Here is a 13,789-nt window from a genome sequence, read left to right on the forward strand (position 1 = left end):
TTTTGTGTGGCACTGCACAGTATTTAGGAAGTCCTGCTCTTCTCCATCTGCCTTCTTCCTAGTTACCCCTCCTAAGGGAAGAGGAGTTGCTAACCAGATAGGTGAGCCCAAGATACCCATTAGGCTATACTTTCACAAATAAACAGGGCTGATGTATTAACAGGTCAGAAACCATCTGCAATTGGTCACTTGCCCTGTTAGGGGCAGGCCTATCATTCTCTCTTCCAAATGAGGTGGGAAATCAGAATTTGGGCTTTCCTGAGCCAGGCTTTCTCTATGAAAGGTAAGGGATGACAGGGGCATAAGTCATTTAATCGCAGCCTACCTGAGAAGTCTGCAGTCACAGTGCTCTTCTAAAGCTATTACATGAGTGGTATACTTTGTTTTCCATTGATTCATCTTCCTTATGGTTACAACCTCCTGGGCAGAATTGCAAAGCAGAGGCTGGTATGGTTCAGGTGCCAAAATCTTGACCTCAGATCCCATGCAATGTACTCAAATTCTGAGGTCTTGTTCATTAAGGGAAGAAAAGTGAAACATGGATTATGAAAACTATAATTAGATTTAGTTCAATTTCCAAATTACCATATGAACTTTAGCTCCCCAAAGCAGTGAGGACTATTACAAATGACTGAGGGGTGTTCCTCAACCTTTGTCAGTGGCAGGAAAGAAAGATGTGCATGCAGTCATCTATATGAAGAAATGTTTATATGAAGTTTTGTTCAGTCCCTCCCTCCTACATGCATTCCTCCACCCCCATAACTCAGGGAAGTTTGCAGGAGTAATTTACTAAGAGAACAAAAAACAACGTACACACTGTAGTTAATAAAACTTTTCTATATGTTAAAGTTTTACCAGGAAGACCTATTTTTTCCCTTAAATGTATGTGTATACATTTTTATGTGTACATAAATCAAAATGGCTGGCTCTGAAACAGCTAGCTAGGAGAACAAGTCATGGCTTAATTCTGTAACGTAAAGCTCATCCAAACTTTGGCTGATGTAGCTGTAACATCTGCCCTTCCAGCCAAGTCTCCCACTTAACCTGCTTCAGCTGTCACCTGCCCCCACCTGCCAGGAGGGAGATGGATGTCCAAGTGAGGTGAAAAGATAGTACACAACTGGCCCAGTGCCTCTTCTCATGCTGTGGTAACTGCTGAATCAAGACTTAAACCCTTTCACATATTTTACCTGACTATAGTCCTTTAAGGTTGACTCTTCGTTTTTCCTTTAGTGAACATCATTATCCTGATCTGTCCAAAGGCAACTGAACCAAGACAAGCCTGCGGTTTCTCAGGCTCGGCCTCATCAATTCTAGTCACCCTATTTCCACTCCACCTCAGTCAGTCGCCATCATGGACTTAGACTCACTGCTTGAAACTGTTCAGTGGTCAAGATTCTGGACTTTGACTATCCCAGTCTGTTCTCCTGTTAGCCTTCCCTCCAGTTCGCTCTAACCCAACCTTGACCTGCACTTTGGAATTATCTGAGGTGGCCCCAAAGTCCTGTAGACTCCAAAGACTATAAACTCCTGATCTCGAGTATTTCAGCCCCTCCCAGTCCTCCACCCCCATCAGGATACATTTTCCTCCCTAGTCAATCTGGATCCATTGGTGAGACGTTTCTTTATCTCTTTTTTTTTTTCTCTGTTACTCGCACCTGCCACTTCCAGCCAAGGAAATACCCACTGTTCCTTCTGTGACCTAATCCATCAAGAAACCATTCCTCCATGCATCCAGCTGTTGTATTCAATAGCTTTTATCTTGGTCGTCATCTCTTCTGGCCAGGAAATATTATTTGACATTACTGACCCTTCCCTCTTGAAGCTCCAGCCTCTCTTGGCGACTGCAGGAAGGTAAACTTTCTGCTTCTATCTCTCTGCTCTTTTTCTCTTCGCTGGTTTTCTTACTCTGCCCACTGCTTGCTAGTCTCCCATAATGCCTGTGCTCTTATCTTCTTCCTCTATACTGTCTAACTTGAATGTCTTATTCTCCCTCTCCTGCTTTGCTCTCACTTCTCTGCAGAAAACACCAATGTCTCCATCCTTACATCTCTTTTTTTAAAATAATTTGTTTTTGGTTGCTTTTAGTTTTGTTACTGCATATGGGTTTTCTCTAGTTGCAGACAGCAGGCTTGTCAGCGTGGCTTCTTTTGTTGTGGAGCACAGGCTCTAGGTGTGTACTTCAGTAATTGCAGCATTTGAGCTCAGTAGTGGCTCATGGACCCTAGAGCACGCAGGCTTCAGTAGTTGTGGTGTATGGGCTTAGTTGCTCACGACATGTGGAATCTTCCTGGACCAGGGATCGAACCCATGTCTCCTGCATCAACAGGCAGATTCTTACTCATTACACCCCCACGGAGGTCCAACCACCCTTACATCTCTACACCTCTGCTCCAGATGCAAATTTCCTATTAACTCTGTAACATGCCCATCCATGTTATTGTGAAGTCCTAACTCAGCATATCCAGAACCAGACACATCATCTTTCTGAGATAAATGCTTAGCGCCATACCTGGCACATGACAGGTACTCAAAGGGAAGGTACTGTTCCCCTGTTCTCCATCTTCCCCATTGGGGAAGTCTTCCTAAAATGGTTTTAACAATGTCTTTCTGCTTTTTTATGTTCTATGGCCCACCTCTGCCTAACAAAACATGAGGCAACCCCTACATTCAAGATCTGACATTCAAGACTCCATAAAAGGACACCACCACAGGCTTATGTTCATCACTCCCCTGCTTATGCTCCAAACTGCCTTTTTGCTGGTCATCTGCCTGTTTCTCTCACTGCTCTGCTCTGGACTTCAAGAAGTGATATTTCCGAGATGCCAAATTGACTTTCCAGTGAGTCACTGACCTGAGATGAGGACAGAAAAAGGGAAGAGGGTATTTCTCTCCCTGTCTGGCTTGGGTTGGGTTGCAGCTCTGCCATTTCCCAGCTCCCACCAGGCAATCCCCCACCACTGGATACCTCAGGATTCTGGGTTCTGGGAACACCACCTCCTCTCCTGTCCCACTGGCACTAGGAGTGATAAGAGGTTTCCTACTGTTGGAATTTCTGGGTTACCTATACTTTGATCACCTATGTGACAGTTCCCCATATTACATTCCCTAAAGTGATGTGTCTTTCTGCCTGGACCCAACTGACAGACTTCAGCCAAAACCAAACTAGCTGATATTGAATGTTACTCAACATAATACCACATTCTATGCACGCTAGCTACTGTGCTGGATACAGTAAGTTTTCACCTTTTATTTCTGTTCATATGGTTAACTCCCCCTAGAGTATTCTCCTTGCCTCCAACCCACCTAACAAACTACTACTAACCTTTCAAATCCATTCAGAAACCAGTACTTGGAGCATCTTCTCTGTGCAAGGCAATAGGCCAGGGGCTTGGGGTGCCCAGGGAAGGAATAAGACCATCCCAGGCATCAATGAGCTGATGCTCTACATTTCTTCATAAAACATTTTTTGTTTTTTCCCCCCCAATACGTGCATCCTTGGAATTCCCATTTGACTCTTATTTTTACTTTGTTTTTAATAAACACTATAGCACTTACTATCCTGCACTCAATATGCCAGCAAATTTGGAAAACTCAGCAGTGGCCACAGGACTAGAAAAGGTCAGTTTTCATTCCAATCCCTAAGAAAGGCAATCCCAAAGAATGCTCAAACTACTGCACAATTGCACTCATCTCACACGCTAGTAAAGTAATGCTCAAAATTCTCCAAGCCAGGCTTCAGCAATATGTGAACCGTAAATTTCCAGATATTCAAGCTGGTTTTAGAAAAGGCAGAGGAACCAGAGATCAAATTGCCAATATCCGCTGGATCATCAAAAAAGCAAGAGAGTTCCAGAAAAACATCTATTTCTGCTTTATTGACTATGCCAAAGCCTTTGACTGTGTGGATCACAATAAACTATGGAAAATTCTGAAAGAGATGGGAATACCAGACCACCTGACCTGCCTCTTGAGAAACCTATACACAGGTCAGGAAGCAACAGTTAGAACTGAACATGGAACAACAGACTGGTTCCAAATAGGAAAAGGAGTATGTCAAGGCTGTATATTGTCACCCTGCTTATTTAACTTCTATGCAGAGTACATCATGAGAAACGCTAGGCTGGAGGAAGCATAAGCTGGAATCAAGATTGCCAGGAGAAACATCAATAACCTCAGATATGCAGATGACACCACCCTTATGGCAGAAAGTGAAGAGGAAATAAAAAGCCTCTTGATGAAAGTGAAGGAGGAGTGTGAAAAGGTTGGCTTAAAGCTCAACATTCAGAAAACTAAGATAATGCATCTGGTCCCATCACTTCATGGGAAATAGATGGGGAAACAGTGTCAGACTTTATTTTTGGGGGCTCCAAAATCACTGTAGATGGTGATTGCAGCCATGAAATTAAAAGACGCTTACTCCTTGGAAGGAAAGTTATGACCAACCTAGATAGCATATTAAAAAGCAGAGACATTACTTTGCCAACAAAGGTCCATCTAGTCGAGGCTATGGTTTTTCCAGGGGTCATGTATGGATGTGAGAGTTGGACTGTGAAGAAAGCTGAGTGCCAAAAAATTGATGCTTTTGAACTGTGTTGTTGGAGAAGACTTGAGAGTCCCTTGGACTGCAAGGAGATTCAGCCAGTCCATCCTAAAGGAGATCAGTCCTGGGTGATCACTGGAAGGACTGATGCTGAAGCTGAAACTCCAATACTTTGGCCACCTCATGCGAAGAGTTGACTCATTGGAAAAGACCCTGATGCTGGGAGGGATTGGGGGCAAGAGGAGAAGGGGACGACAGAGGATGAGAGGGCTGGATGGTATCACCGACTCGATGGACATGAGTTTGAGTAAACTCTGGGAGTTGGTGATGGACAGGGAGGCCTGGTGTGCTGCGATTCATGGGGTCACAAAGAGTCAGACATGACTGAGTGACTGAACTGATAGCACTTGCTAAGTGTCAGGCACTTTAAGGACTTACAACTTATTTTATGTAACCATTATGTACATATGTATGTATGTATGTATGAAATGTACATACATATATAACAATTTAGGTAACCTTTAGGTAAACCTAGGAGATAAGTTCTACTATTATCCTCATCATTTTATTAATGAAACCAAGGCACAGAGAAATTAAGTAACCTGCCTAAAGTCACAGAGCTAATATGTATAATTCTGTTCCACTTTCATTTTAGCTAGGCACTATAGCTATGTGCATACCTATTTCTGCATCAACAGCAGAAACTGCTGGATTTTTTCCCTTTCTTTTACAGTTACAGAACATACGATTTTTAGCTGGGAATGGTCCCACCTTTCCATGGGATGTGAATGAACGTGGTTTGTGCAACTTCTGGGTGGTGTCCTCAAAGAAAGGTGAGCTTGAAATGAGGCTCCGTCCCTTTACCTTCTCCCCACTAACTAGTATGCTCACCTGATGGCAGGGGCAGCAGCAATCATCTTGGACCATGAGGTGGAAGTTGCATTTTGAAGATGGAAGAATGAGGAGCCTGGGTCTCCTGATCAAGTAGCTGCCATAGAAGGTAGATGAAGTTGTAAAATATTTTTTAAATTTTTTGATACAGAAAGCCTCAGATAAGAGGAAGCTGGAATGAAACCTCCCTGAGTCCCTGGTCTTTTAAGGTCTGTACTGGCTATAGGTGGCATTAAGATAGGAATGTCTCCACCTTTGGGGCAGAGCTCCCCCTTTGTCAATACCTTCCTGAATTCTGAGTGTGTGAGGCAGAGCAGTGAAAGAGGGCACAGAGGAAACAGGTCCTCAAACATGGAAACCTATAATTTTCCCTTCTCCATCTTCATGCTGTAAGCTCTGCCCTCTTCCCGCTTGCCTCAGAAAAGCAGACACTCTTCCATCATGCTTAGGCTAATCCTTTCACCTTACCCCCATAACATTTTTGCACCTCAATTTTCTCATCTGTAAAATGAGATTTTGTACTTCTTAGGATTGAGGGGATAATTTTAATGGCAAGGGTTAAATAAAGTTGCTGTCATGAAGCGGGTGTTTAGAAAAATGTGAGATATCTTCCTTTGCCTCTTGACTCTGGTCCTCCTCAAGAGGAAACTTACTCCGTCAGTTTTTGGAGATAATGCTTCTTCTTGGATTTCTTGCTATTAATACCTCCCTGGCTACTCTTTTTGTTCCCTCTGAAGAACTCATTCTTTGACTATCCTTCAACTGTCTATGCTCTGGGTTTTTGTCTTCAACCCTCATCTCTCCATACACCATCTACACTCCCCCTGCATGACCTCACATGGTCCAGAGCTTCAAGTGTCATCTGTAGGTGAACGAATTTTAAATCTCAAGCCTAGATCAGCCTCCTGGGCTCTAGACCTTCTCTTTCTTCCCTCTTTCCCTAAATACCTACTTTCCTTTTAGTCCTTTCATTCAGTAAGTATTTACTGACAGCTTGCTATGTACTTGGCATTGCATATCAACTGCCACTGTACATCTTCTCCAGGATGTTCCACAGAGACCTCAGGCTCAACACATGCAAGTATGAACTTGACCCACTTCTCTGTCTATCTCCTTCATGACTGTTTCAGCATCCACCCATAGTCCCTGGTTAGAAATGGGAGTTTTTTTCTGACTTCCCCTGCTTCTCTACATATCACTTAGTTCATCAAGTCCCATCAATTTGGTTTCCTTTAATATCTCTCAATTTGTATACTTATCCCTCTCTCCAAACCACCTCCCTAGGTCCAGCCCTCATCATTTTCTTACCTAGATGACCTCAACAGCCCTGAACTGGTCATCCAGCCTCCCATCTTGTGCTGTTCCAGCTTGGGATCCATAATTCAGATGGCTGACACAACACACACATCTGCACACACATCCAAGCCCACAGCTAATATCCTCACTGATGAAAAGCTGAAAGCATTCCAAGATCCAAGAACAAGACAAGGATGCCCACTCTTGCCACTTTTATTCAACATACTAATAGTTCTGGACATCCTAGATACAGCTATCAGAGAAGAAAAGGAAATAAAAGGAATCCAAATTGGAAAGGAAGAACTAATACTGTCACTGTTTGCAGGTGACATGATACTATACACAGAAAACCCTAAAGGTGCCACAAGACAACTACCAGAGCTCATCAATGAATCAGTAAAGTTGCAAGATACACAATTAATATCTAGAAACCTGTTCCATTTCTATACACTTAACAATGAAATAGCAGAAAGAGAAATTAAGGAAACAATCCCATTTACCATCACATCAAAAATAATAAAATACCTGGCAATAAACTTACCAAAGGAGGCAAAAACCAATACTCCAAAAACTATAGATGTAGATGGATGAAAAGATGTACCATGTTCTTGGATTGGAAGAATCAATACTGTTAAAGTGGCTCTATAACCCAAGGCAACCTACAGATTCAATGTGATCCCTATCAAATTACCAATGGCATTTTTCACAGATCTGGAACAAAAAATTTTTGAATTTCTAGGAAACACAAAAGACCCCTAACAGCCAAAACAATCTTAAGAAAGAAGAACATAGCTGGAGGAGTCAGGCTCCTTGACCTGAGACTATACTTCAAAGCTACAGTAATCAAAACAGTATGATACTGGCACAAGAACAGACACTAGATCAGTGAAACAGAACAGAAAGCCCAGAAGTAAATTCACTCACTTATGGTCAAAATTAATCTACAACAAAGGAAGCAAGAATATTCAGTGAAGAAAAGACAGTCTCTTGTCAATAAATGGTGCTGGGAAAACAAGGCCGCTACCTGTAAAAGAATGAAATTAGAACATCTTGAACACCATATAAAAAACTCAAGATGGATTAAAGACCTAAATGTAAGACCAGATACCATAAAACTCCTAGAGGAAAAGATAGGGCTTTTTGGACATAAATTACAGTAGTATGTTTTTGGACCTGTCTCCTGGAGTAATGAAAATAAAAACAAAAATAAACAAATGGGGCCTAATTAAACTTAAAAGCTTTTGCAAAGCAAAGGAAACCATAAAAGGACAACCGACAGAGTATAAAAAATATTTGCAATGTTACCAAGAGATTAATTTCCAAAATATACAAACAGCTCATACAGATTAAGAAGATCAAAAAAACAACCCAATCAGTATATGGGCAGAAGGCCTAAACAGACATTTCTCCAAAGAGGACATACAGATGGCCAACAGTCACATGAAAAGATGCTTAACATGGTTAACTATTAGTAAAAGCAAATCAAAACTACAGTGAGGTATCACCTCACACCAGTCAAAATGGCCATCATTAAAAAGTCTACAAATAATAAATGTTGGAGAGTGTGTGCAGAAAAATGAATTCTCCTACACAATGGGGGGAATGTAGATTTGTGTAGCCACTGTGGAGACCACTAAAGAGGTTCCTTAAGAACCAAAATTAGAGTTGTCATATGATCCAGCAACCCCACTGCTGGGCATATAACTGAAGAAAACTCTAACTTGAATTAACATACATGCATCCAAATGTTCACTAGTGCCGTTTACAATAGCCAAGACATGGAAGCAACCTAAATGTCCATTGACAGATGAATGGATAAAGAAGATGTGGTATTCACATACACACACATGATGGAATATTACTCAGCCATAAAAAAGAATGAAATTATGCCATTTGCAGCAACATGGATGGACCTAGAGATTATCATATTAAATCAGAGAAAGACAAATAGCACATGATATCACTTATATGCATCTTTAAAAATGATACAAATGAACTTATTTACAAAACAGAAATATACTCACAGCCAAAGAAAACAAATTTATGGTTACCAAAAAGGTAAGGGGGGACGAGAAACTTGGGATTAACCAATACAGACTTCTATATACAAAATAACAGTAGACATAGAACTATACTCATATTTTATAATAACCTACACTGGAAGAGTATGTAAAAAAAAGAATATTTTTATATAAAACTGAATCACTATACTGTACACAACATTGTAAATCAACTATTTCAATTAACATTTTTTTAAATAAAAATGTTAAGAAAGGTAGGTGAGTACTTTAGTGCAACTAATAAATAGCACAGGAATCTTGGTTGTCTATAAAACTATCAGATTTAACTTTAAAAAAAGAAGTTAAAGCCAAAATATAATGCCTATTTAAAAGAAAACAAACCCAAATATATTTTCTAGATACCTACTGTGTGTGTGGTGGGTTTGGTCATTTTTCTATTCCATCATTGGTCATTTTCTTATTGATTTGAAGTTCTTTACACACTAAGGAAACCAGCCCTTTTTTGTGATATGTATTATAATTGTTATTTTCCAGTTTGTCTTGATTTTGTTTATGGTATTTTATTTTTTGTTTTACAGAAATCCATATATTTGGATTTATTGATTTTTTAGTGGCTTCTAGGTTTGGAGTTATACTGCTTCAAGTTATTAAATAACTTCATTACATTTTATTTTAGTGCTTTTGATGGTCATATTATTTGTATTTTCTTCATCTGAAATGTACCTCTGTAAAAGGACTGAAGTGGGAATTTTGTCTCAGAATCACTAACAATGAACATTCCTCCTCTTCTAAGCAAATTTGAAATGCCACTTTTATCACTGTTAGGGACAGTAAAATGGATACAATCTCTATGAAAGCAGTTTGGTAATATCTATCAAAGAATGCACGAACAAGCCTTTGACCCAGCAATTCAATTTCCTAGGAATCTATCCTACAGATAAATCTGCACTTGTGTACAGTAATATAAGAATAAGGATGTTCACTGAAACACTAGGAAAATACAGAACAGTGATATGGCCAACTATTGGGGACTATTAAATCATTGTGATACTTAAGTACAATGGAACAAGGCAGTTCTATTGCATTAATAAGTGAGTTAGCAAGCATAGTATACCACCAATGGCATGCAAAACCACCTACATTAATAACATCAACAAACATAAAGAGGGTAGATGCAGAAATGCTGACATGTGCATAAGACAAATCTGAAAATATTTCCAAGAAACCATTTTCACTGATGGCTTATAGAGTTGAAGGGTTGGGAAATAGGAAAAACAAAGATGTTTACTTTTCCCTGTACTTTTTTGACAATTTGGGATTTTGTATTTTTTTGCATGAATTGTTTGTTGCAGCATTGTTAAAATTTCACTCACTCACTGATTTCTTCGCATTCATCGAGGTAGAACCCTAATCTCATGCAAAGATATGAATTGTCAGAAGGGTTCACCGGTAGCTCAGTCGGTCAAGAATCTGTCAGAAGAGGTACAAGATAGCCATGGCTAGAGGAGCTACAGGCAGAGTCTCTTTGCACCGGAATCATGGAGGAGAGGAGCAGGCGTTCTTATTCGAAAGTCATTTTCCTGGGCCTCACTGGAGTGACGCCCAGAAGGCCTTGCCTCGCTGCCGCCCGGGCTGCTTTTCCCAGTTCCCGGATCAGGCTCCGGAGTCGGCAGGGCCCTGGACCGGAGCCACCGAGCCAGGGAAGCAGGAGGAGGGATAGACTAGAGGAGCGAGCGACTAGAAGAAAAAGAGCTGCAGAAAGCCGAAGACAGTAGGGAGAGCGGGCAGAAAATGCGAGGCGAGTGTACACCCTTTAAGAAAAGGAGAGAAATGACTGGTGTAGAAAATAAAACAAGGGGTGGGGAAAAAAACCTCCGACTCCGCCGGGACTCGAACCCGGAACCTTTGAATGCCTTCAGCCTCTAGAAGTCCAATGCGCTATCCATTGCGCCACGGAGCCACCTGTTGGAGTTTCCGCGCATCTGCTCTGTTAAGCCAGAGGCGACGGCCCCGCGCCCTTCCCACCGCCCCCGTAACTGTTGGTCTGTATGGCTGAGGCCTGGGCACTTCCAAACATCGGCCGCTAGCGCCCGTCCTCATTCGGCAACCGCCTTTTAATAAAGTCGGCTTAGCCTTGCAAGAGAAGGGGGTTGCGAGGGCGCCGGGCGCGGGCTGGTGAGTCTGAGCGCAGCCGCAGGCCGGTCTCCCGCCCGCCCTGGGCGCCGCCGTACCTGGCCGAGCAGGACAAATCACGCCCGCGCTCTTCCTCCCCGGCTATTTTCCTTTCCGATCTCCCCCGCCTGCCCGCTCTCCCGCGGCCGGTTCCGCCCGGCCTGGCCCCGCCCCGGCGTTGCAGGCCTCCGGCTGGCAGTTGCGCCTTTAAGCCGGGCCGGTAACGCCGGGCACTTACGTCGCACCGTTTAGCGGCCGGTCCCGAGCAGCGACCCCTCCCGGGTCCCGACCTCTTGCCTGGCCGCACGCGGCCGGGATCCGCCGCGGCGGGCGCGGGTCGCGGCGACGTCTGTGTGAATGCTTGGGTGTGTTTATTTGCGCGGGGTTCGGCAAAATGGAGTTTGGGTTGCATTTCGCTCCCCACAGACCCAGAGCCGAATTTCTTAGGTATCCGGGCTCTGGTGGACTGAGGGGGACGACGCGCCCCGCGCTGCAGCATCCTCCGAGACCTCGTCCCAGCGCCGGCAGCTGGCTTGGTGGGCGCAGCGTAGCCGCCGACTCCGCGCGGCCAGAGCACGCGGCTGCGTGGGCGGCGGCGGCGAAGGGCCTGCGCGCGTGGGAGCGCGGGGAGCATGCGTGAGCGGTCGCGAGCGGTCGGGGGGCGCGCTCCCGAGAGCAGCCGCGGGGTTTCCGGGAGGCGGCGCAGCCAAAGGCTGGGTAAGCTCCCGCCGCTCCAATGGGCGCGGTCGCCACGAATCCAGGGGTTTGTCTGAGGGGACCTGGGGTTTCAGTGCTCCCTGTAATTCCTATTAGTACGACCCGAAAGCCACTTGAAATAGACGAGCCAAGTAAAAACCGCGTGGTTGCCCTGCAAACGCCTCTGCATACAAAACCCTTGAACCCCGCTCCAATCAGCTTGCGGTTTTCTGAGCCCGCCTACTTAGAAATTGCGGGGCTGCTGCTGTGCTATCTCTTCAGGCTCGTTTGCTGCCTACCCTGTGGTCCACTCCGCTCCACTCTGCCCAGCTACATCGTGCCTTCCGCACCCTATCCCAGTGCTAGAGAGGGAAGAAGCACCCAGGAAGGGTCGAGTAGAGTAGGGATCAGTGCGTTCTTATTTAACTTCACTCCGCTTTGATTAAGCCAAAGTCTTTGTGTAGATCACAACAAACTGTGGAAAATTCTTTAAGAGATGGGAATACCAGACCACCTTACCTGCCTCCTGAGAAATCTGTATGGAGGTCAAGAAGCAACAGTTAGAACGGGACATGCAACAACAGACTGGTTTCAAATAGGAAAAGGAGTCAAGGCTGTATATTGTCACCCTGCTTATTTAACTTATATGCGGAGTACGTCATGCGAAATTTCGGGCTGGATTAAACACAAGCTGGGATCAAGATTGCCGGGAGAAATATCAATGACCTCAGATACGCAGATGATACCACCCTTATGGCAGAAAGTGAAGAGGAGCTAGAGTCTCTTAATGAAAGTGAAAGAGGAGAATGAAAAGCTGGCCTAAAACTCAACATTCAAAAAACTAAGATCATGGCATCCAGTCCCATCACTTCATGGCAAATAGATGGGGAAACAATGACAGTTTATTTTCTTAGGCTCCAAAATCACTGCAGATGGTGACTGCAGCCATGAAATTAGAAGGTGCTTGCTCCTTGGAAGAAAAGCTATGACCAACCTAGACAACATATTAAAAAGCAGGGACATTACTTTGCCAAAAAAAGTCCATCAAGTCAAAGCTATGGCTTTTCCAATAATCTTGTGAGCTGTACCATAAAGAAAGCTGAGTGTGGAAAAATTGATGCACTTGAATTGTGGTGTTGGAGAAGACTCTTGAGAGTCTCTTGGACTGCAGGATCAAACCAGTCAATCTTAAAGGAAATCAGTCCTGAATATTCATTGGAAGTTCTGATGCTGAAGCTAAAGCTCCAATACTTTGGCCACTTGATGCAAAGAACTGACTCCTTGGAAAAGACCCTGATGCTGGGAAAGATTAAAGGCAGTAGGAGAAGAGGATGACAGAAGATGAGATGTTTGGATGGCATCACTAACTTGATGGACATGAGTTTGAGCAGGCTCCAGGAGTTGGTGATGGACAGGCAAGCCTGGCATGCTGCAGTCCATGGGGTCACAAAGAGCTGGACACGACTGAGCAGCTGAACTGAACTGAACCACTACAATGTTATGAGCCAGATACTATCATCCTCTTTATAAGGAAGGGAAACTGCAGCTAAAGAGTTTGAATGACTTGTGTAGAGAGGCCCCGCTGGAGTGTGACAAGAACTTTGAAGAATCGTGTATTTTACCCTACTTGCCAGTTATGACCTCTTGCCAGTTTCATGGATGTTGACAGAACACATAGGACTCCTGGGTCAGAGATGAAAGACTATCACCGTAGCCAGAGTATTAACATGATTGTATCAGTTCTCTGAACCCCACTTCTCACAGGAAAGAAGCAGGTGGGCTCAGATGGAAGACTGCACACAAAATGGGTTGCATTACATAAGAGGAATGCTGATCTTGGGGAACCTACCATTTCATAGCACGCAGTAAGCAAGCCGGCTCTTTGTCCCATAGACATTCCCTAATCCTTCAAGGTTGCTCACTGCAAACACAGCCTGTAAGAATGACCCAAGTGAGCAGGGTCTTACATTCATAGCACATTCAGCAAGAACGTGCAAGGATGCTAAGGGCCTGTGTGCATTGCCTCTCCAAACAATGCCAGAGCCCAGACTGATGCCAGGCCTGTATGTTTCATTTTACCACAATACATTAAGTTTCTTGATAGTAAGCACTTTATGTAAAACATCATTATGCCCCCTTTAAGATTAATGAAATAAATATCCTCACATGC

The 13,789-nt window shown here is 43.7% G+C and overlaps 1 protein-coding gene and 1 non-coding gene across 2 annotated transcripts; both read right to left on the minus strand.

Annotated features, from left to right (window-relative positions):
* Window positions 1–10,626: 10,626 nt before the first annotated feature.
* Window positions 10,627–10,711, minus strand: TRNAR-UCU. Its single transcript is given in 2 exon segments — window positions 10,627–10,662; window positions 10,675–10,711. It is a non-coding gene; the product is annotated as a tRNA-Arg (tRNA).
* Window positions 10,712–11,012: 301 nt separating this feature from the next.
* On the minus strand, window positions 11,013–13,516 carry LOC122428775. Its single transcript, XM_043448878.1, has 2 exons — window positions 13,469–13,516; window positions 11,013–11,859 (listed from the first exon to the last, which is right to left on the minus strand). Exons 1-2 carry the CDS (start codon window positions 13,514–13,516, stop codon window positions 11,158–11,160), a joined length of 750 nt encoding a protein of 249 aa, XP_043304813.1. The 3' UTR covers window positions 11,013–11,157.
* Window positions 13,517–13,789: the final 273 nt, after the last annotated feature.

The sequence above is a fragment of the Cervus canadensis genome, chromosome 2, assembly GCF_019320065.1.
Source record: "Cervus canadensis isolate Bull #8, Minnesota chromosome 2, ASM1932006v1, whole genome shotgun sequence".
In the NCBI taxonomy this organism is placed as follows: Eukaryota; Metazoa; Chordata; class Mammalia; order Artiodactyla; family Cervidae; genus Cervus; species Cervus canadensis.

What these genes read in the sequence shown, in the direction of transcription:
- LOC122428775 (XM_043448878.1), bottom strand. Translation starts at nt 13,516, where the DNA reads ATGTCTATGGGACAAAGAGCCGGCTTGCTTACTGCGTGCTATGAAATG. An exon ending in TTACTGCGTGCTATGAAATG is followed by an intron (nt 11,860 to 13,468) that starts GTAGGTTCCCCA and finishes ATTTCTAAGTAG; the next exon opens with GCGGGCTCAGAAAACCGCAA.